The 23,081-nt window shown below is 58.0% G+C and overlaps 1 protein-coding gene across 5 annotated transcripts in view; it reads right to left on the bottom strand.

Moving 5' to 3' along the window:
- CABIN1 (calcineurin binding protein 1) overlaps positions 1-23,081 on the bottom strand; it is a 135,788-nt gene that overhangs the window by 43,198 nt on the left and 69,509 nt on the right. For 4 of the 5 annotated variants that reach the window (XM_051837084.2, XM_051837088.2, XM_051837085.2 and 1 more), the window contains exons 27-28: positions 12,356-12,538; positions 6,578-6,915 (exon numbers count right to left, since the gene is read on the bottom strand). In XM_051837084.2, coding sequence (XP_051693044.2) covers positions 6,578-6,915; positions 12,356-12,538 — 521 coding nt within the window. The remainder of the gene's footprint in view (positions 1-6,577; positions 6,916-12,355; positions 12,539-23,081) is intronic. The other variant, XM_051837087.2, reaches the window with a different exon arrangement.

Raw genomic sequence — 23,081 nt, 5'->3', positions numbered from 1 at the left:
ATACTCCTGCTGGGGCCCCTTCTGCCTCTGCTGCAGCGCTGGCTTTTCCTTCCTCAAGCCCCCTGGTGGGCTGACTGATGGAGGCACTGGGGGGCCACAGCCCTGAGAGGCCATCCTTCACCGAGTATCTTCAGATTCGTCCATTGGCAGGAGCCCCCGGGGCCTGGCAGGCCTCTTGCAGGCACCCAGCCCCTACTCACCCTCTGCACAGTGGGCCCCGTGTCATCCAGGACCACCTGGAGATGGCGCATCATCACGCAGAATGATGTCTTTCCCTGCCTAACCAGGCCTGGTTGGCCTCTCCCCACGCTTTCGTCCTCTCCCCTCCTGCCCGTCTAGGCACACAGGCTTCTGATCCCAGTCCCGCCAGGCCCGTGCCTAGCTCCAGACATGTGAGTTGGCTGTGCTGCCCGCCTGGTAGCCTGTCCCCCTGGGCCTCCTTGAGGCTACGGGGCTCCATCATGTGGCTCAGGTCTTCCTGACACTCAGGCACTGGTGCAGGCTGGGGCTGGGAGCCGGGAGCCTCATCTGGGTCTCCCACGAGGGTGGCAAGAGCCCAAGCTCTTGGGCCATCCTCTGCTGCCCACCCAGGTGCAGCAGCAGGGAGCTGGACTGAGTCAGAGCAGCCACCAGGACTTGGAACCATGCTGTGACAATGGACGCCGGCATGGCAGCCTGAGTCAAACAGTGGTAGTCTAAAGGACCGGTTCGCTCAGTGACCTGGAATCTGAGCGCTCACTAGGGCGCCAGGAATTCTGTTCCTGGAGCTGGGGACACTGTGTGAACAAGGCAGACAACAAAACAGAACAAAAACCTTGTCCTTAACTGGGAACAACTCAGATACCAAGCAACCAAGCACTGGATAAGCACCCAGTGCAGGACTCGGCGATAAAGAGGATCAGAGCACGCGTGGGTGCCACCACACAGACACTCTGTGACATCTCCATCAGCTCCCTGCTAATGCTCCTGGGAAAGCGGCAGAAGACGGCCCGAGTGCTTGAGCCCCTGTACCCACGTGGGAGACGCAAATAGAGTTTCCAGGCTCCTGGCTTTGGCCTGGCTCAGCCCTGGTCCAGTCGTTGCAGCTGTTTGGGGCAGTGAACTTTGCTTTTCAGTTAAAATAAGTTTTAAAAGTAAGTAAACAGGCCGGCGCCATGGCTCACTAGGCTAATCCTCTGCCTGCGGCGCCGGCACCCCAGGGTTCTAGTCCCAGTTGCTCCTCTTCCAGTCCAGCTCTCTGCTGTGGCCTGGGAAGGCAGTGGAGGATGGCCCAAGTGCTTGGGCCCTGCACCTGCATGGGAGACCAGGAGAAGCACCTGGCTCCTGGCTTTGGATTGGCCGCCGGCTGTAGTGGCCATTTGGGGGGTGAACCAATGGAAAGAAGACCTTTCTCTCTCTAACTCTGCCTGTCAAATAAATAAATAAATAAACAAACAAATAAACAAAGTTGGGGGGCTGGCGCTGTGGCATAAAGGTTGGGCCTCCACCTGCGGTGCTGGCGTCCCATATGGGTGCTGGTTTGAGTCCCAGCTGCCTCACTTCTGAGGCAACTCCCTGCTGATGCACCTGAGAGGGCAGTGGAGGATGGCCCAAGAGCACACTGTCCCCTCCATCCCTTAGCCATTTAATTTCTCTCCCCAGATCCATCACCAGCAACCAGTAGGTGTGCTCTTCCCCTCCAGCCTCCCGCCCCACTATGTGCAATGTGGAAGGAGGAGGCGTTTTTGTGCACACAGCTGTATCCCCAGCCCCTTAGAGGCTCCACCTGCAACAGCTGCTCAGGAGACGGCCACTGAGGGAAGACACACACAGAACTCATGCTGGAGGGTGTGCACCCAAATGCAGTTGCATCTACTGTGGTCAGGGCTGTTGGTCAGTGAGGGGTGGGTGGCCTGCTCTATTTTCCCAGCTGAAACACTATTATTTGTAGTGGATGCCGCAGGCACAGTGCTCAGACCCCTTTCCACTGCTGGAATCTGCATCCCTCTGTGGGTGAGAAGACCAGGAAAGCAGTGGCCCTTACAGGGGCAACTTGTCCCACTGCCAATGGCCTCCAAAGCCCAGGAGAATCTTCAAACCACATGGCAGATAGACTTTGAAATGCACAAGCAAGATTCTAAGTTGGGGCTGGTGTCGTGGCGTGGTAGGTTAAGCCTCTGCCTGTGACACCAGCATCTGACACGGGTGCCAATTTGAGTCCTGGCTGTTCCACTTCCAATCCAGCTCCCTGCTAATCTGCCTGAGAGAGCAGCAGAGGATGGCCCAAGTGCTCGGCCCTGCACCCACATGGGAGACCCAGACGGAGTTCCTGGCTCTTGGCATTGGCCTGGCCCAGCCCTGGCTGTTGCGGCTGAGAATGAATTAGCAGATGAATCTCTCTCTCTCTACTCTGCCTTTCAAATAAATAAAAATTAAATAAAAAAAAATAGATTCTAATTTGAATGAAACATTGACTTCACATCCTGCAATCTGCAAAGTGAAGTCTGAGGAGAACTCCGCTGGCTGACAGGGACCTGCAGCAGCCCCGGACGTCCACGTAGGGACCCTGGGCTCAGCAACACTTTGCAGCGGGGGCCACTTCACGTCCACAGAAAGGGATCAGGGGCTGAAGGAAGATGGCCCTGCTCCGTGGCCAGTGTGCCCATGAGATGCCTGTCCCACCTCCTGGCATGGTCCTGGCTCAGCTGGCGTGGAACTTGCAACTCACTGCCTCTCCTCTCATACACTCTGCACAACAGGCCTCACTTCCACAGGTCTCCCACGTGAGCCAGTGGCACTGGGAGGTGAAGTACTGTACCCACTCTGATGTGAGGGGCAGGGGCGAGCATTCACGGCCAACTGGCTGCTCCCTCTCAGGGTCACTCTGAAGTCGAAGGTTAGCAGCTTCTGCTGAGATCCCACAGCAGGGCACACAACACTGCAGGGCCTTCTGGGCAGGAGTCGGCCCCTAACCAGCCCTGGAGCCTGGGCTCATTCCACACAAGTCCTGTCTTTTTTTAAGGCTGAATATTAATCCATACTGTTTTGATTACTGTAGATTATAGGATTTTTATTTATTTATTTATTTATTTTTTGAAACTGAGAAGGCTGAGTCCTCTAAGTTTGTTCTTTCCCAAACTGTTAGGCTACAGGGTCCATCCCAGAGGCTGCTAGCCTGGGCCCCTGGCAGGAGCAGGAGAGGCTGGCTTCCCATGACAGGCAGTGTTAGCATGAGGACAGGGCAGTGTGGACATGCCCTGGCCGCCTTCTTGTGCCCCTGGGGGCAGGCCAGAGCCCCCTAGGTGAGGAGTGCCCCCATGCCATGTGCCCTCTCTCGTGGACTGCACAAGTATGGGCTGATGATCCTGGTGTGGAGTGTGGTCCCAGAGATTGCAAGTGAGACGGGAGCTAGAATGAAGGCCCTGAGGCCACCAGCACCAGCGATCCTCCCTGTCCAAGGTGTGGAGAGCGTCTGGGAGCCCTGGCCCTGGGTGCAAGCCATCGGGAACTGACTTACGTGCAGCAAAGCCAGACCTGGGTGGGAGGCTGGCTCCAGAGAGCCTTCAAGGGTCTCCCAGCAGGCCTGATGGAGGGTATGGAGCCGTAGGAGATGCTGACACTGAGGCAACGGCCAGCCCAGAGGCGAGGGAGGGCTGTGAGCTGCTGGCCCTGCCGAGCGCCCGACCCCCACCTTGTCACAATCATCCTGCATGCATATCACCGTCATTCCTGGCCAACGGAGGAGCCTGAGCTGCCAAGGGTGCCCGCCACTGGCATGTGGGCCCAGGGGAGGCCAGCTCCACACCCACACCCTCTCCCCTATTCGAAGAGCTCTCTGCCAACAGCTGAGCGAGCAGTGTCCTGTGTCCTGGCGGCAGCTGCTTTGCAAGGCCTGAACAAGCTCTGAAATGAGCAGTCTCACCCGTGGGTGTTGGTACAGGACCTGAGGGACCAGGAGCCAACCATACGGCCCTGAGCAGGCTCTGCCCACGGGAGCCCCTCTGAAGACACACACATCAGACATTCCAGTTAGCCCCCAAGCCACAAGGCAGCACTAGAAAAATGCCGCTGCCAAACCCAGGGGCAAGATCCTCATGACAAGATGTGCTGCTGTCAGACACACACAGTGGGAAGTACCCGTTACCAGACAGCTGTGTTTGGAAAGCGGTCACTGCTTGCCAGTTACTGGGTCTGTATTAGTCACTGCCAGTTGAGAGCTGTGTTCCGCAGATCTGCAGACAAGCTGCTGCCATCCCAGGCTGGGACGGAGCCCTGCCCAGCCTCCAGGTCTCTGGACAAGGCACACAAAGGATCTGGTGAGAGCTAGCTCAAGGGTGCAGGCAGGCAGGGCCTAGGTGAGCTCAGTGGCCTGGAGACCACCTAAGGCACATGCGGCCCTGCACAGAACTGTGGATGGGCCATGTGGCCATGGGTAGGGAGAACGTTCTCTTGGGGTCAAGACCAGCGCTCTAATTCTGAAAATCAAGGACTCTAACCTGGGAACATGACTAACAGCAGGACCAGCAGAAATTGGGTCTGACAGCACCGTCAGTGGTGCAGATAACCCCAGGGGGCCTCCATCCCCACTGGGGGCACCCACAGACAGCACAGAGTGGCCAGGAGGACCCGGAGGACACCATGGAAAGATCAAAATGGCAAACCACGAGTGTGGACACCCTCAGCGGTGTGTGTGAGGCCCTGGGTGAGGCTGCCCAGCCCCACGTGACCCTGAGCACACCCTTTCCACCTGCAGGGCCACAGTGCACGGCCAAAAGAGCTGGAAGAAACACCAGACACAGGACGGCTTTGCCTTAGCATGGCACCACTGTAGTGATCTCCCTTGCAATTTTCCCAGAGTTTTGACATTAATACTACTTTGTTCTCTTAAAGATGCATCAAGTAAGGGGCGGAGGGGCAGGCTGTCATGACAGCAGCCTGTGCCTCACCACCCCTGTCCTACCATTCCTAATAACACCATGCACCCCATCTCAGCACCTGCTTCTGAGAAGCACCCCACAACAGCAGGCAGGGAGGTGCTGAGCGCAGCACTGAAGCCTGGTGTCCTGGGTTAGAGGGGCCGACAGCTGCCTGGGCTGCCTGGCTGCTCGAGGCAGTGTCAGAACAGCGGAACACCTAAGGGAGAGGGCACCTGGGGGTGGCGCCTAGAGTTCCTTCCACTGAGACAAGTGAGGGAGGCGGACGTTCCCAAAGCAGAGGAGGTGCCACGGAGGTGGGGTGACCCTGGCCGGCAGACTGCTTCAGCAGCAAGGCTGTGGCTGGTTGGGGTTTGTTAAGACCCAGTCTGCCTGGGTGCGGGAGGCCAGGGGCTCAGAGGGAAGGCCCCTGCCACATGCAGGCTGGGCAGTGAGAGGACCAGGCTCCAGCGTGGCGGCCGCATGAGTGGCAAGCAGCAGGCAGCTGGGGAAGCCAGGGCCTGCCCTCTCTGTCCTCTGCCGGCACACACCTTGCCTCAAAGCTGGGATCAGGCCCCGGATGAGATGCCCTTCCCTGCCGGCCTGCTGACGCCAGCTCCACCTGTTGTGCTCTGAGGACTGTGCCATGCTGAACAAGCATGTCCGTCACTACGGGCACACAAGCAAGTACCTTCCTGGGCCCCTGTGCAGTACCCCAGACAGAATTCTGTGAACTAAGTTCCTGCACATACCCAGCGCCAAGCCGGGGTCCATGTCTTGCAAACTGCCCTTCCCGGTTCTTCAAACATCCACAGGGAAGGTTGGCGGGGGGTGGCGACCAGCAGGCTTCTGGGAAGCCTGATAGCCTGGGAGAGCCAGACCTAGGTGGGTGGTACAGCCACCCTCGCTCGCCACATCCACACTGGTGCACCGACAGGTCCAGGATGGCCACTTCCCTGGGCTGCTGGCCTTGTCTGCTGTTGTCCCCCACTCATGCTTTGGGGTGCAGCAGCACCCCCAGCCCTCCCTCCACACAGCCCAGTGTTGTCATTTTTATGGTAGGATTGCGTATTTGTAACAATCGGCCTCCCCCTTAGAATGCAGCGCCCCTAGCCTGGAGGTGCTGTGGAAACAAGAGCCAGCCCCAGGACCAGTCCCTGCCGGGGCCTCACTCTCTGCACAAATGCGGAACGCCTGCAGAGGTCTGGCTGGGAAGCCCCTGGGCAGCTGCTGCTTTCCCAAAAGAGCTGGGGGAGGCTGTCAGCAGCCCCGCCTGGAGCCACAGCAGCTGCACCCAGGAGGCAGGCCCAGGGGCAGGGTGACGGTGTCGTGCCTGCTAGGGTCACCCAGAGGAGTCCTGTGGCAGGCCTGAGCGGACCAATGAATGGTTGGGCAAGGGAGCCCAAACGTGGGCTAAGAGCTTCCGTGTGGCTGTTTCACCCCCAGGCCATCCCCTAGCCTGTGTGGCCCCCCAGCTCCTCCCTCCAGTCCTGGCTGCCACCCAGGGCCCTGCCGCCCCTGGCCCACTCCATGGACTGACCCCATCTCCCCAGCACTCCTCTCCTGTCCCTGTGTGTTGCCCCCTAGACCTGTCTGTGCCACAAGGCTCCCATGTGGCTCGGCCCTGCCCGCCTCGGGAAGAGGTCCAAGGCTCCTTCCTCCCTTTGTGGGCGACAGCCACTCACCCGGTGGGTCTTGCTGTGGGTGTAGAGGAAGGCCAGCCGGTAGAGGCTCTTATAGTGCTGGGGGAAGCGGCTCAGGCACAGGCGGAAGGAGGCGATGCACTGCTCCGTGAGGAACTGGCGCTGCTCCTCGGCACCGGCTGGCAGCCCCTGCGGGAAGGCTACTGGCTCTCCGGGAGGGTCTCCTCTCTTCTTCCCGTCCCATGGGGCGGGCACAGACACCGGGGGCTTCACGGGTATGCCAGCAGAGGCTGGGGGCTCTCCAGCAGGTTTCTGGCTGCCTGGCTCTGCAGCCCGGAAGCCCTCTGTGCTCTCCAAGGACTCCTCGGTTTTCCCTACAGCTGAGAGGAAAGAAAACAAGGTTACCCCAGGTTGAGGCCTCAGCGCCCTTGCTGGATGGGCACTGGACCCAGCACCGGGAAGCCTGAGGCCCAGGGCTTGCTCTGCCACCACTGACTGAGGTCTCTGTGGCCACACGGCCTGGCACGCAGCACAGGGGCCCAGAGGTTAGAGAATGGGGCTTACAAGCTGGGCGCTGGGACCTGGCCCTTGCAGGGGGACACAGCACAGGCTGTGCTGCCTCTGGGGCTGGTGCAAGTGCATGCAGGAGCAGCTCCCAGAGGGCAGGCGTCGTCACCACAGCTGAATAAAACTGCCAAGAAAGGGCTCGCAAAGCACCACACCTGCTCTCCAGGGCTACGGCTGCTGGGTGCGAGCCAGGCACTCGACACGAGCCCAGGACCTGAACACCAGCCTGATCCACCGGGCTGCCTGGGGCCTGGCAGCGGACAGTGGCAGTGGGCTGAATGACCCGGAGTCAGTCCTGAGGCTGTGCAAGCTCCTTGGCCGCAGGAGGAGGAGCTGTGTGACTTGGGGGTGGGATGGGGGGATGGGCGGGGGCGAGGGTGAGGGCAACAGTGAGGATGGGGTAGCCTCTGCCTACGGCTCTTTAGGGACTCAGGTACTAGAGGAGGCAAGAGAAATGGCGGCACCACCCATCTCGGAGGTGATCTGCTGGGGCAGGGCTGGGTGGGCAAGGACTGAGGTCCCCACGTTCCCATTGTGCCAAGTCCAAGCATAAGCATGCGGATGACAGTGCGTGATAAGCCGGCCAGCCACCCCTCTGCATGCTGAGGAAGTCATTAGAACAAGCCCTTCCTGTCTCCCCTCAGCCACCTATCAATGGCCAGGCCTTGCCTCCCAGCCGCCCTGCCACCAGGCACAGGGAATACGGCCCTCGGTGTCCACCTTCCCATGGACACACCGCCCTCCCAGCTTGCCTGCCTCGCCCGCTGGCTCTCATCTCTTAGGGTTCTACTCGGTGTCACTTTCCCTTTTGGGCCTCCTCGTTCTAGGGTGGCGTTTGCAGAGAAAGGGCATGGAAAGTGTCTCTGCTCCCATGCAGCCCAGAGCTCAGCAGGGGACCTGCCCCTTATGCCACCCTTGGAAGGGACTGACTGACTGAGTGCCAGGAGGGCCTGGCTGGTCCCCATATGCCACTGACCCCTCACGGGAACTCAGGAGGCTGCATAGGGTCCTGCAGCCGGTGTCTTACAGGGCACACCAGCACCTTATTAAAAAAACATGCAGCTTTCCAGGATGCTCCCGGGGCGGCTCGACACAACAGTGAGCAATAGGCAATGGCCCCAGGCCCTAGGCCTGGGGAACAGGGAAACAGGGAGACAACACAGGCCCTCCACCCCGAGGGCTCAATAAGGTACTAAGTGCTCAGAGAGAGACACACAGATACACGGGAGGGGTATTGTGGCACAGCTGGTTAAGCTGCTGCCTGCAATGCCAGCATCCCACATGAGTGCCGGCTTGAGTTCCAGCTGCTCCACTTCCTATCCAGCTCTGTGATACTGTGTCTGGTAAGGCAGTGGAAGACAGCCCAAGTACTTGCACCCCTGCTACCCATGTGGGAGACCTGGGTGGAATTGCAGGCTCCTGGTTTCAGACTGGCCCAGCCCCGAACATTGTGGTCATCTGGGGAGTGAACCAGCAGATGAAAGATATCTCTCTCTCTCTGCCTTTCTCTCTGTAATTCTGCTTTCAAATAAATAAATAAATCTTAAAAAAAAAAAAAAAAAGGTACACAAGAACACAATTTTTATAAAGAAGGCAGAGGCTCAAAATATGTATCTGGAGACATAAAAGGGGTAGTCCCAGAATTTAAAAATCTAGTCAAAAACACCAGGAATGGGGCCGGCACTGTGGCGCAGTTAGGTTAATTCTCCGCCTGCAGCTCCGGCATCCCATATGGGCGCCGGTTCTAGTCCCAGCTGTTCCTCTTCTGGTCCAACTCTCTGCCATGGCCTGGGAAAGCAGAAGATGGCCCAAGTGCTTAGGCTCCTGCACCCACGTGGGAGACCCAGAAGAAGCTCCTGGCTCCTGGCTTCAGATCAGCACAGCTCCAGCCAGTGCAGCCATTTGGGGAGTGAACCAGCAGATGGAAGACCTTTCTCTCTGTCTCTACCTCTCACTGTCTATAACTCTACCTGTCAAATTAAAACAAACAAACAAACAAACAAAAAACTTTAACAACAACAACAGAAAAACACCTCAGGGGACTCTGTGACTTGAGGGGCCCAGGAGAGATGCCACTCCCCCTGGGAATGAGCCTCAAGGGCACCAGAATTCCCCCCCACCCCCCACCCCCTTTCAGAAGGAAGAAGATGAGAAATGCTCTTCCCAGCGCTTCCCAGCCAGGGTGTCCAGTTCCACCCCAGCTGTGGACAGATGTGAAGACTTCCCCCTAATGACAAGCAAGCCAAGTGCATGCTCTGGCTGCTGTGGCCCAGGCTGTGCCGGCTAGGGGGACTGGTGTGCAGTGCCCACAGGGTGTGTACCAAGGCCAGCAGAACACAGGAGCCATCTGAGAGGTCCTAGGAAGCACGGAGGCCTGCCACAGTGGAGAGGCCACATCCAGCCCGGGTCCTGGTCCAAGCATACGTGGAGCACAGGCGCGCCTCAAGCCACGCCTCTGGCTGAGGTTACAATGGCCTAGCGAACTTACGGGCCTCCTTGTGGAAGAGTCTGAACCCCAGGTGGCTACATGTCTTGGTACACACAAGTTAAGTAAAAATCTGCTGTGCCAGAAAGCCATCAAGTCTCCCTCTCCCAACTGCTGAGGCCCTGTATCCTAACTCCACTGGCCTGGCACGAGAGCCCAACAGCAGGCAGCTGGGCTCCTTGGGCAGGATGGCCCACTGCCTCTCGGGCGGCCTCTTCCACACCAACCGAGCACCCTGTGCCTTGCCCTGCATAGGCTCACCACCTGACCAGGAAGAGGGCAGGCCTAGTGTCCACAGCATGGACTGCACAGGTTGGTAACAACGAGTCTGCTTTGGGCTTTACCCTTTTGCTCTCTGAATGATGTGGGGTTGGGGGAAGGAAAATCTAACAACTAATAGGGTAGGTCTGTGTTAAGCAGTGAAAAGTACAACTTCTTTGTCTATTTAAAAAATCTTTCCTGACCTCGCTCTGTGTCGCTACCTCTCTTCGTAACTGTCTTTCAAATAAATACAATAAATCTTAAAAAAAAAAGATCGCTCCTGTCGTAACCATCAGGTTTTAGACAAGCTTTAAAGCCTGTCCCCTGCAAAGCTGGGCTGCAGCCAGTGGCCACAGTCCCTCTGGGAAGCCTCTGTGCTTAAGGCACCATGGACACCATGACACAGACCAGGTGGACAGAGCAGTTCTGAAGATCTGATGGAAGGAGGCCAGTCCTCAGCAAGCCGCCAGCTCACACCTGCTGGACACAGTGGGAGGAGGCATGTGTCCTGCACCAGGAGGGTGTGGCTGGCAGGTCTGTGCATCTCTCCTCAGCACCAGCACCTGGCACAGACCTGGACAGGTTACACCAACAGTGGACACAAAATGTACGAGGCAGGGCCTGTCCGCTACGACACAACACTGAAGGAAACCACCGTGGTGACAGGGCTACCCACCAGGGTACCTTGGAGGACAAGGGGTGTAGAGTACGCTTGGAGCACACACTCATTGCCGGCCTGGGCTCTGCAGCCCTGCCTTCCTGCTTGGAGACCGTGATGTCCACTGGGAACCAGTGGAGGGTGTGAGGGAGACCACCGCGGATCAAGGTCAGGCCTGGAGGAGCTCTGTCCTGGCACAGTCTGTTGGGTCGGGCTCAGAATGCATTCCCTGCTGCGCCTGCCCTCCCAGCTACTGTGCTGGTGGCTTTCGTTTTTCTCCCAGTTTCTTTTACCAGTGGCTAGCCCCACACACGGTCTGCTCCAACCATCAGCTCTGAATGGAAAGGGGAAGGGGCTGCACAGGCTGGGCTGGACCAAAGCCAATCCGCCCTCAGCCCAGCCTGCCCTCTGCCCAAGTCCTCGCCCACACTGGGGGGCGGGGGCGAGGCCCTGATGACACACAGCACCTGCAGCGGTTTACTGCTTGGGGGGCCACAGACCACAGATGACAGGCCTCGCTCCTCCAGTGGTAGAAACACCATCATTCCTAACTCTGGAAGTGCTGCGTCAGTGTTGATGGTGTTCAGTTCCTTTATCCTTCACAGTCCCAACTTCCTACCAAGTGTTTATGTCGGTTACACAATGTCTACACTGGCAGTGATCACATGACTGGCTGGTGAGAAACTAAGGCAGTGACCCACCTTTCAATGGGCAACAGGTGCAGTAAGTCCACCTGGTAAGTCCCCCGTTCTATGCCTTTTTACCTGACCCTACGGGGGATACCATCTCTCAACTAGAGGGGCTGTGGCCTTACCACAATCTAAGGCTGGCCAGGGGAGGCTGGCAGGGGCCAGCGAGTGGGCAGAGGCCTACCGCCACGCCTACAGGGAGCTCTCAGGCATGCGCAGGACTTCCTAGAGCTAGGTCGAGGCCCCAGTGTACACAGGTTATCACGAGTTCCACTTCTGTCCACCCAGCCCACCGGGAAAGGCAGCCTGGGGAAGTGGCTGAGGTGCAGACAGACCTTGGGCAAATTCCTGACCCTCTCTGAACCTCAGATTCTTCGCCTGTAAAATGGGACTAGTGAGAGTGCCTCCCTGCCACGGTGGTTGGGAGGACTAAAGGAGCTCCAGCAGGGCCTGGCACAGGCCAGCCACGCGTGGGCTTGGGTTGTTGCCGTTGTTACTGGCTGGCAAGCACCTGTACACCCAGGAAAGTGTTCCAAATCCACGGCGATCAGCCACCCTGAGAGCAGCAGTGCGGCCCCAGCCTGCCTGTGGGCTCCCAGCAAGCCCGGAGGTGGCGCTCTGCCACTGATCTCCACGGGGGAACTGGGATCCCAGAGGAGCTGGGTGGACCCAGGGCTCAGATCAGGGCCCTCTGCCCATAAAGGGGAGATATTTCCTAAAGGCCTGATATGATTCAGACTGAAAAAGAAAACACATTTATGACATCTGGGTCCAAGGACTTTTTTTTTTTAATAACTTTTTACTAAGAAAAAAAAAAAAAGGGCAAGACTGTCTTCATGGACATGGCTTCCCAGGCTGGGCTGCAGGGGTCATAACAACAACGCCAAGTGCCACAGGGCACACGAGGTGCACCAGGCTCCGGGTGAGCACCCCGGGCTGTCTCATTTAGTCCTCACAACTTGGGGTGGGCACTGGGATCACGGCCATCGTACAGGAAGAACAAGGCAGGGTCAGAGAGGGGAGTAACTTGCCCCACCGCGGTCTCGGGCAGCGGGTGGAGGCACGAGGTGAGAAGCCACTCCGGAGCCCGCAGTCTTCAGCTCTGCCGGGGCTGCCTCGGGGCAGCGCAGCAGCTGAGGCGCTGAGTCAGGGCTCCATACCTCTTTCCTCCGCAGCCCCCTGAAGGTCTTTACCGGTCGGCACTGGCTGGGCATTGACAGCGGGCGGCTTCTTCTCTGTGTAGGGCTTCCGTGGGCCCTCCAGGGAGCTGGCAGGCTCAGTAAAGAAGTCCTGGGTAGAGCTGGAGTCCGAGAGCGCCACTGCTGTGCTGTCCTGGCTGCGGTCTAAGAAGGGGGAGAAGGAAGGAGAGGGGGCGGTGTGAACCTACACTACCTCCACTGCGGGTGGGCCTCCCCAGGGCATGAGTCCCGTCCTTGGCCTGGGAAATGCCCTGATCGGGGACGGCCTGAACACAGCCCATATGACGCTGCTGAGCCAAGCTGCCTGTCTCGAGGTCCCACGCCACTCGCCAAAGACACAGATTTCCCCCGTTGGCCCTGGGGTTTCCCAGCGTCTCATCGTACACCAGGTTTTGGGGATGGTGACCTTGAGGAAGCCCATTTCCTGTTCTGGCAAAGAGGAGCAGTTGACTCTCAGGGCGAATAAAAGAAGAGCCTTGATCTGAGCATCTGCTGACTTGAGTGGCCCAAAAGTTCCCACTACGGTGACGCGCTGCCGCTGACCGTGGAGTTGGGAAGAGGCTCAGCAGCCTTCCTGCCGTAGAGACGCAGTGGACAAAGCAACCACGCGGGCGGGAAGGAGTGCAGCGAGTGTTCGCAGCCTGCTGGCAAAGGCCAGGTATGGACTACAAGGGTCTCCAGACCCAGAGTCACCTGCAAAGGAGAGGCTGTTCTCTGACCTCCACAGGTGTTCAAGAGAAACCCCAGGGCCGGGGCGGGGCGGGGCAGGGCGGGGCAGGGCAGGGCAGGGCAGGGCAGGGCAGGGCAGGGCAGGGCAGGGCAGGGCGAGGAGAGAGCTGAGGTAACCTTCCTGGGAATGCTGGCTTGGAGGGCAGGAGTGGCTGACTGCTGCTCTCCTCTAGGAACAAAGAGCCTTGTTGCCTCCAGCATATGGGACCCACTGCGGCAGGCAGAGAAAAGCACAAATCTTGTACCCTGTCCTACCTGAGTCTGAGGCTGGATTAAGAGCCACCAAGGTGAGCAGTAACAAGCAAGGTGGACTGCAGGGCAGGGCGAGGGCCTGGAGAGACTCCCTGCACACAAAGCCGGAAGGTGGCACTGGGTCCTGGGGATAAACCTTGTGCCAAATCAGAGGCCTGCTCTAAGCGCAAGGTGGCAGGAATGAGAAGCTGGGGTACACCGAAGGGTACAGATGGCAACGACAAAACCCAAGCCCGCTCAGCTTCCCAAGAGCGAAACTCAACTTCCCTGACCAAGGGCCTAGAAACAGAGGAGGGAAGCCCATTCCAAGAATACATATTATTCTTGATATAATATCTGAGATCCAACACAGAAAAGGTAGGATACTTATACTTGCTGTTAGGTTTGGAACAGCTCGGGGTTCTGGCCTTTGGACTCCCAAAAAAGGCAGAGACCGACCTCAACAGGGACAGGTTGCTTAGTGAAGCAAAGAGGTGGTGGCAGTTTCTGAACAGACTGCGCACAGTGCAAGCTAGAGCTGAGTTTTCCCCTGGTTAGGGAGGGGATGGGGATGGGGGGAGGAGGTAGAAGGCAGGTGGTGGGAGAGTAGGGGGCTCTTTGAAGCCTCTGGGAACTTCCACCTTATCTGTTTCACAAGCTACCCTGTGCAGCTCATTTGTTTTGCCAGTTGCTTTGCAGGAGTCTGCAAGGGTCTGGTTCAGCAGAGAAGGAAATGGGGCAGGGATGGGGGGAGGAGGGGGACAGGGTTAGGGAAGGGGCAACATGCCCTTTACTTGGGATGCCCCCACGTTTCATATTGGAGTGCCTGGCTCCTACTTGGGCCATCATCTGCTGCCTCACCAGGTGCATTAGCAGGAAGCTGGATCAGAAGCAGAGGCAAGACTTGATCCTAGACACTCAGATATAGAACACAGGCGCCCCAAGTGGAGCTTAACCTACTGTACCATGATGCCTGCCTCAAGGAGGTATTTTGTTTATCCTAAGGGAGTAACTATATTTTAGAAAATAGACATTACAACAAACTGATAACAGAGCTTATGAAGTTGTTTCCCCAAAGCTGGAAACCAGGACCCTGAACGCTGCTGTCACTCCCTGGCTCCCAGAGCCTGTGCAAATGCCATGAATCTTCACACTTCAGGTTCCTCACATGTAAAACTGCACTGACAGAAGTGCCCACTTCACGGAGTTGTGATGAGGGTTAAAAAGGCTGGGGGCAGGCGCCGTGGCTCACTTGGTTAATCCTCCACCTGTGGTACCGGCATCCCACATGGGTGCCAGGTTCTAGTCCCAGTTGCTCCTCTTCCAGTCCAGCTCTCTGCTGTGGCCCGGGAGTGCAGTGGAGGATGGCCCAAGTGCTTGGGCCCTGCACCCGCATGGGAGACCAGGAGGAAGCACCTGGCTCCTGGCTTCGGATCGGCACAGCGCGCCAGCCATAGCGGCCATTTGGGGGGTGAACCAACGGAAGGAAGACCTTTCTCTCTCTCTCTCTCTAACTCTGCCTGTCAAGTTAAAAAAAATAAATAAATAAACGGCTAACACACGTAGAGAGCTTCAATCAGCGCTTGACACACAGTAAATGAGCACAAAATGCAGGCTCAATCGTCAGCACTACAGTTTTTGGGAGTGTGTGTGTGTTCCATCACTAGTCTCACTCAGATTTGCTGTTATGGATTTAGTGCTGCTTGGGCAGAGGGTCTTGCTGAAGTCATACCGCAGCCAGTGTCCAAGCAGCACCATTATGATGGGAGGGAATCACCTCTCAGGCCCATCGTGGACGGGCTGCAGAGCAGTGCCGAGAATGAGGCCCATGACCCAGAGGCTGCCCTGCTACTCCAGCATCTTTGACACCAGGGGCTGCCGATGGCGACCTTGTGGCGGCCCAGTTCCAGCTTGCCGAGCCCTCGTCCCTTGCCTGGTAACTACGTATCATCAGTATCAGGTGGGCTGACAGCAAGAACTGGGGGCCTAGGACACATGTGGGATGTGAGCAGGAAGCAGGGAGCTGACCCGACTGCACCCTCTGCTTCGCACTTGGCGAGGGGCTCTTCTCACACTAGCGAGGCCAGACCTCCAAGCTCCACGAGCACTGCACAGGGGTTACAGCCAGCCTGCAGCCCTCACAAGCCCCACACACAAGTCCACAGTGTGAGGGGTCACTTTTTCAACAGAAGAGGGAGACAGCCTACTTCTGTCCAATAGAGAGGGAGGCCCGACAATGGAGATCCTCAGCTCCCGAGGACAGACCCACATTCTAATCCTAAGGGCTGGTGACCCTGGCTGAGTGAATTTGCTGCTCTAGGCCCCTCTTCATACTCTGTAACACAATGGTCACTGTGTCCCTACCTCTGACCCTGACACACACACAGTATCGTCACAGGGGCCTGGCCCATGTGACAGCTCAGTGACCCATCCTGTCCTGCAGCGCCCAACAGAGAGGACATCAATGGCCTGGGCCACGTCCCTGCAGCCAAAGTCTCCTGGAAGTCAGGCCATGGCCAGCTCTCCCCAGCCAGCTGCAGTCGCTACACCGCTGAGCAGCCCAGCCAGGATGACCTCGGCCACTGGCATGCTGCCCCGCCAACTCACTGGCTCACAAGCTGCTGGGCTTTGTACCTAAGGGAATCCCAGCCGTGATCACCGTGATGACAACCCAGGATTGGCCCAAAGAGATACGGGCTCCCTGTGTGCTACTGTCTCTTGATGCTGCAGTGGGAGGGAATCACCAATGTCCCCGGGTGCAGAGGAGGCAGCCCCACCTCCCCAGGAACAGGGCAGGCAAGGGAGGGCGGCCAGCTGCACTCCCAAGGAGCAGCAGTCGAGCGGGTGGGCGTGTGGTTTTAGAACAACATCCAGGGCAGCAGCTTCCACAGCAGAGGAGCAGGGCACACGGCAGCTGAGGGACCACTTCCCAGCTGCCCTCTGCAGGCACAGAGAGCAGAGGCTATCATCAGTGCCGAGGGGCACTGTGCTGCTCCTACACAAGGCTCTGCCTGTTCCAGGGGAGATGAGGGCACCCAGGAGGCCCCTGAGGAAGGCACTGCTAATGGGGCTGGTGCAGTCACCGTGCTGGGGGCAGAACTGGAGAGGCAGGGGCTGCGAGGTGCTGGCCGAGGTCCCTGCCCATCCTGCGGGCAAGGCTGCAGGAAGGGCTCCAGGGACACGAGTGTCTGGGAAATACTAGACAAGTGCATCTCTTCAAATGGCAGCTACCAAAGGGGACTCAAGGCCCAGGGCTCACAATCTCTCTGCTTCTTTCAGGTCTTGTGTATCTGAAAGGGTTGGCATAAGCTTATTTGAAATGACCCTGATTTTAAACACCCACAAGCAACCCAAGAGTTCACACAATAAGCCAATCAGAGTGAAAGAAAGCCAAGTTTTGTTTCTTCCATCAATACAGCAAAAGAGGTGAATGGAAAAGCTCTTAAAGAACGGCTCTATAGCTGGCGCCACGGCTCACTAGGCTAATCCTCCGCCTGTGGCGCCGACACCCCAGGTTCTAGTCCTGGCTGGGGTGCTGGATTCTGTCCCGGTTGCTCCTCTTCCAGTCCAGCTCTCTGCTGTGGCCCAGGAGTGCAGTGGAGGATGGCCCAGGTCCTTGGGCCCTGCACCCCATGGGAGACCAGGAGAAGCACCTGGCTCCTGGCTTTGGATCAGCGCAGCGCCGGCCGTGGCAGCCATTAGGGAGTGAACCAACGGAAGGAAGACCTTTCTCTCTTTCTCACTAACTCTACCTGTCAAAACAAACAAACGATGGCTCTATCGGGGCAACCAGCGGCAGCCCCAGCATCCTATATGGCACCAGTTTGAGTCCTGGCTGTTCCACCTCTGATCCAGCTCCTGCTAATGCACCGGGGAAAGCAGTGGAAGATGGTCCAAGTGCTTGGGCCCCTGCGCCCATGTGGGAGCCCTGGAAGAAGCTCCTGGCTCCTGGTTTTGGCCTAGTTTACTCCTGGCTGTTGTGGTCATCTGGGGAGTGAACCAGCAGATGAAAAACCTCATTCTATCTAGCTGGGAAGATGGCATGTCCTCATCCCTTCTCTCTAGTGCAGCTTCTCAGGGAGGCCACACACAGACTGACACACACACACACAGACGGAGGGCAGGGAAAATTTGCTGGGAGCAAGGCAGAACAGCTCTGGGGCCAGACGAGACAGGGCAGGGCGGACAGCAGGGACGCAGTGCTGAGAAACAGCTCCTGGGGAGCTGGCCGAGCTGAAGCAGCCCCCCTTCCTGAAGTGGAAGCCCCTGCTCTGGGGAGTCTCGCGGTGAGGCAGGAGGGGAGGGAAGGCCGCCGCTGCCCATGTCCTCTCCCAGCAGCGTCATTTCTCACGTCACCAGGCACACAGCCAAGGGTGGGCCAGGGCACCCCAGAAGGCCGGGAACAGGGGAAACTTCTGCGAGGGCAGGGCCAAAAGCTTCCCTTGGGGAGAGAGCCCCACCTGTCAGCCACATGCCTTCGGGCAAGCAGCCCCCGCCCGGAGGCGCACAGGACAGCTGAATTCAGCCTGGTCTCACTGGGCACGGCCCTCCCACTGCCTGTGTGCACCGATAAGGGACACAGGTGATCTGGGTGTGTGAAAGGGGATTGTGGGCCTGACAGGCAGCTGTGAGTGGAGGTTCCAGGCCTGGCTCCCATCTCACCTCTTCCATGAAGCATGCCTGGGTATGACAGACCTTATGTGGGGTCCTATGGCCAAGGGTGTAACGGGCTGATGCATAACTCTGTGTGCAGATGGCCTGTGTTGAGCACCCACAGGCTCAGGTGGCTCTGCTGACAGCGCAGACTACGGATGCCAAGCCTGGTGGCAGAAGCCCTCTGCTCTCCTGCCTGACCTGGCAGATGCAGGTGGCACTGGCCATCATCCTGCAGCAGACACCTCACGGAGGCTCTGCAGGAGAGGCCTGGCATGGGCGTTTTCTGGGCTCCCTCATCCTGAGATGGAGTAAGAGCCAGATGGAAAGAAAGCGGATTTGACATGGGGGAGCCAACGCTGCTCAAACTTCCCAGAGGGTTGGGTGGGGGAGGGCCTCCCAGGGAAACAGGCATGCTGAATGGGACCCCCAAGGACCACCCCAGCCTGGCTGCTGAGAGCAGATTTCTTTAAAGAGCTGCCTGGAAGTCAACAAGAAAGAAGACAGTTGCCAGCAAGCAGGCCCCAGGCTGGCCCTGCCCTTTTTTCCAACATTCTTTTAAAAACCTTCCCACACAAAAATCTGCTTGTGCTAATTAATATTTGTGGCAAATGATAAATATTTGATTCTTTGACTGTTAATCACTGGAAGGCTCCAGGTCCCTGCCTGTGGGCCGTTCCCCCCCCCCCCCCCCCCGCCCAAATCCTAGGGGACAGCAGCTGCCCGCCAACTGCGGATAAAACCAGCTGCCTCCAGGCCCAGCAGCCTTCACTTCCAGGGCGCGGCCGCAGGGCCAGCTGCAAAGGGGTGAGAGCTGGCCCTGCAGAGGGATGTGGCGCTGGCTGGGGACGGAAAGGCTGCACTCGGTCTGAGAGCAGATGCTCTTTTCAGTCTTTCTTTGTTAAGGTCTGACTCGGCTCAAATCCCTTGACGTTCCCGGGATCTCCAGGCCAGCCTAAAAGGGCTCGGGCGTCACAGGGCACGAGCTTCTGGTGTCTCCTTAAACGTGTTTTCTCTACTGTTCCAGCAGTAAGACTGGAAGCAGCTCACAGCTGTTTATTCCATCAGCTCTGGTCAATGAAGCGTGGGGACAAGGACGTGGCAGCCACGCTAACTGGTGCACCCTGAGATCACAGATATGGGGTGAACTAGAAAACAACAGGATTTTAGGAACTGTAAACCTAGGTGGAATGAATAATTTGAGAAATTTTTCAACTGGACAAAGTCTGCTCCAGTGGGTCCCTGTCAGCCAGTCTACCAGGAAAGGCCAGGTCCACCGGGAGCAGGACTGGCTGTGTGGGGTACAGCTCTGAGGAGACTGGACAGATGCCAAGGAGAAGAGATTCCCAAAGCCCGGGCCCCTGAGAGAGGCAGACACAGGCAGGCAGCAGGGAGGCAATGGGGCAGCAGTAAGGGGCCGGGCTTCGCCCTCTGCACCTTCTCCACAGGGCTCGCAGGTGAGGGCTGACTGGGCAGAGCCCACTCCCTGGAGGCCCCGGCGTGCTGAGAGCGCACTGTTGCCCTTCTTGGGACCCCTTGAGGTTTTAACAATTTCCTACAAAGCGGCAGGTGCACAGGCCCCTCCTGACTTAGATGGTGCTTCATAGCCACCTGGTGAGCTTCTGGGGAGGGGCGGGGGCGGGGAGGCTCTCTAGAGGGTGATGGGGAAAATCTGCCAGCCTTAGAGCCCAGAGAGAGAGGCCCTGTGGCCCCATCACTCTCCCCTCTGCCTGCAGGAAACAGCCCCTCACCACTGAGGCTCTAAAGGTGCTCTCCCAGGTTCTTCCTGAAAGTCTCTTTCACCTACCCTGGTCACTGCAGGAGGACTCTCTGGCCTCCGTGTCTTTGTGCCTACAGTCCCTCACTCTAAATGGTCCTGCAGGCCTCTCTGGGACCTGCCTCTTCCAGGAAGGCCTCCCAAACTACCAAACCTCAGAGCTTGTTCCCTCCTGCCAGCTCCTGGCACTGTCCTGGGACAGCACCTGGACACCCACACAGAGCACTCTGGCAGCAGGGATCAGGGCCCCGCACACTGCAGGCTCTGGCCTCGAGAGGCTTCCAAACAGGTTCTAGAGGAGGGGAGAGCAAAGGAGGTGCAGCGCTCTGGCCTCTGACAGCCTCCCCAGTCCCACCGGCACTGAGGGATCAAGCAGGACAACCTGAGCTCCCCTCGGGGTCTGCGTCCTGTGGATCTGCTTCCAGAACACTTCCTACCAGAACCCGACCACCCCCGGCCCTAGGAAGGGAGGCTGCTGAGCGGAGCCGGGGTGGTGCCCTCGGCTGCCTGGCTGCTGCGGTCTACGCACGCAAGGCCCACCTGAGGGCCCTGGTCACTGCACACAGTTTGCACTGTCACATATTCGTCCTTGTACAGAGATTTCGGCATCCTGAAGTCTGCTGCCTTTGTAAGTTTTTGAAAGCAAGAAAGAGCAAAGCAATGGAAATACAGCACTGGGCCGCCTGCCAGGCAGGTGGCAGTGCAGTGGGAGCGAGGCCACCACTGCCTCTGCCTCTGGCCACACTGGAGACTGGCCAGCAGCAGAAGCGAAGCACATCCAACATGCACCGTCCAAATCACAGGACCAGCAGGGTGGAGGTGCTCCTGGGCACAGGGGAAGCAGGGAGCCGGACTGAGGGCTGAACACGCGGCCTGCTGTTCCCTGAAGCAAGCCGTGACAGGTGCAAGCACACAGACAAAGCCTGGAGGACAGAGTGTGGTCAGGGTTAGGGGCAGCACGGGCAATATTGGTGGAGGCAGCGTGGGGCACGCGGGCGAGGATGAGCACAGATGGCACACGACACACACGGCGACAGCATGGTGGTGAGGATGGATGGCTGTGAGAGGGCCTCCAGGAAGGTCCACACACGACAACCCAGTGCCCAAGGCACCTCGGCGGCACCTCGGCAGCTCTGTCCGTACCGTCAACGGGGCCGGCAACATGGACACCAGCCTGAGGCTCCCTCTCTTGTTCTCCTCCAGCCTCCTCAGCAAACACCAACACCTCCCTCAAGTCCTGCTAAGGCCTCGTTCCTCAGAAAGGCCTCCTGCCCAACAGGCGGCCAGCTCAGTGCCCTCTGGGATGGGCGAACTTCACCTTTGCAGTGCTGACTTCGGCTGCACCTCAGCCCTCAGCTGCAGAACTGACTCACTGGCACCTGCCCCCCTTACTAAGACCTGTCTCAGGCTCTTTGGCTGCCCTGTGCAGCTGGCACGGCACCAACAGGACACAGGCTCATCAAAGAAACTGACAGAAGGCCTATCCCCAGGTTGCCCACAGGGCAAGACCTCTGACCTCTAAGGCCCTTTCTGGCTCTGGCATTCTGAGGTCACCTGGAGCATGACAGGTAGGCAGTGAGGGTCTCAGTCAATCCACAGAGCCATACAGGCATATTCCCAAAGGCCGGGTGAACCAAGCCAGGCCAAAGACCAAACTGTTCCCTAACGGCCCTGCTCCCAGGGCCCTCAGTGGAGGGAAGTGCATACAGATGTGGTTTCTCTCTGCCAGGATGGCCAGGCCCGGGACCTTCCTAGCATTAGCCTCACCCCTGGCCTGTGTGGAAGGAGACTCATGCCCCTCTCTCAGCTTTGCCACAACTGGTGGGCAGCCCTGGGCGAGTGTTCAGCTTCCTCCCAGGGAGGCAAGGACAAGAGCAAGCCTGCGGGCTGCTGTGAAGACGGAGATGTGTTACTGCCCTGTAGGCCCTTGCCCCGAGCTGAGCACAGAGCCAAGTACCCAGCACTATTTGGTGGAGTCTAACTGCTCACATGCACACGTGCACACACACACATATATGCCCTCACATACGCCACACACCAACACTGGGGGGGAGGGCAGAGATTTTGTTCAAAAAGGCTGTGTGCTGTTTGCACCTGCATAAAAATGAGTTGGGAGCCCCTTGACCGTGACAACATGCTTCTCCCATCCCTTTTGTTTCTGCTCAGGAAGCGTCCACAGTACAGATGGCAGCACTGAGGATAACCTTCAAGAGACAGATGGAGGGAGAAGCTGGTGAGGTGGGAGGAAGTCACGCAGGGCTGCCAGCAGCAGCAGCCCAGGACTTGGCTCGTTCTGTCTCTCAGCTTGGCCAGCCCCCTCCTCAGGTCAGCCGTGAGCACCCTCCTGGCTGCCCTGCTAAGGCTGGCTTTGACACCTGGCTGCAGTGGTGTCTCAGAGTAAGCTGAGGGGCCAACTCTAGGGCTTTTCATCAGAGTGGTGGGAGGGCTGCAGGAAGCTTCCAGCCTTGGTGTGGGTGGCACGAAGCTAGTGAGAGAAGTTCAGAGAGTAAACCTGGGTCCTGAAGCAGCTATTTCCAAATGTCAAGTTTTATTTCAAAATTATCTTGCACCCAATCAGAATTGGCTCCACTGCCTTTCTGATTTTGACACAATGGCAGGCATATTAAAGTGGAGAGGGAACCTCATCCTAACCATCACTCCTGTTTAACACTGATGGAGGAAATAGCCCCATTCTACAGGTGAGAAAACTGACACTCAGAGAAGTGAAGGCCCTCGACAAGATTGCTAAGCATATAAGCAATGGAACCAGGACTGGAACTCCGATCCCTGTGACTCCAAGGTCCACCCTGCCCTGGTCTCCCTGCCTGGCTAGAGTGAGGGGTCCCTGAACCTTTCCACGCCTGTTTTTCCTCAGCTACACCACAGCTAGAGGCACTGGGCACCCTCCCTGTGATGGGAGGGCTTGGCTGTGGCCTCCTGTGAGCACCGATGCCCATGTCCTCCCACAGGAGACCTGCAGCTGGTCTCAGAAGAGCTGAGTGGAGTGTGAGCCAGATTCCTCTCCCAGGCCTAGGTGGGAAGCAGGAGCAGACGTGGGCAGTGTGGCACTGGTGGCCATCAACAAATCCTCTGGCACAACAATCTGTGGCTTTTGCCAGGAGCTGGGCCCCCTCACTCGGCACCAGTGCAGCTGCGAAGGGGCTGCATCGGCACTCTACAACGCAACTATCTCCGGGCCCCACGTTTTCCTGCCGTAGCCACTGCTCTCTCTCAGAGGTGAGGAGGCTGAGGGTCTGAAAACACCGGGCAGCCAGGCCGAGCAGAGCAGATAGCATG

Source organism: Oryctolagus cuniculus, chromosome 21 (genome assembly GCF_964237555.1).
Source record: "Oryctolagus cuniculus chromosome 21, mOryCun1.1, whole genome shotgun sequence".
Lineage (NCBI taxonomy): Eukaryota > Metazoa > Chordata > Mammalia > Lagomorpha > Leporidae > Oryctolagus > Oryctolagus cuniculus.
The sequence above is the reverse complement of the archived record's forward strand: the minus strand, read 5'-3'. Positions and strand labels throughout refer to the sequence as shown.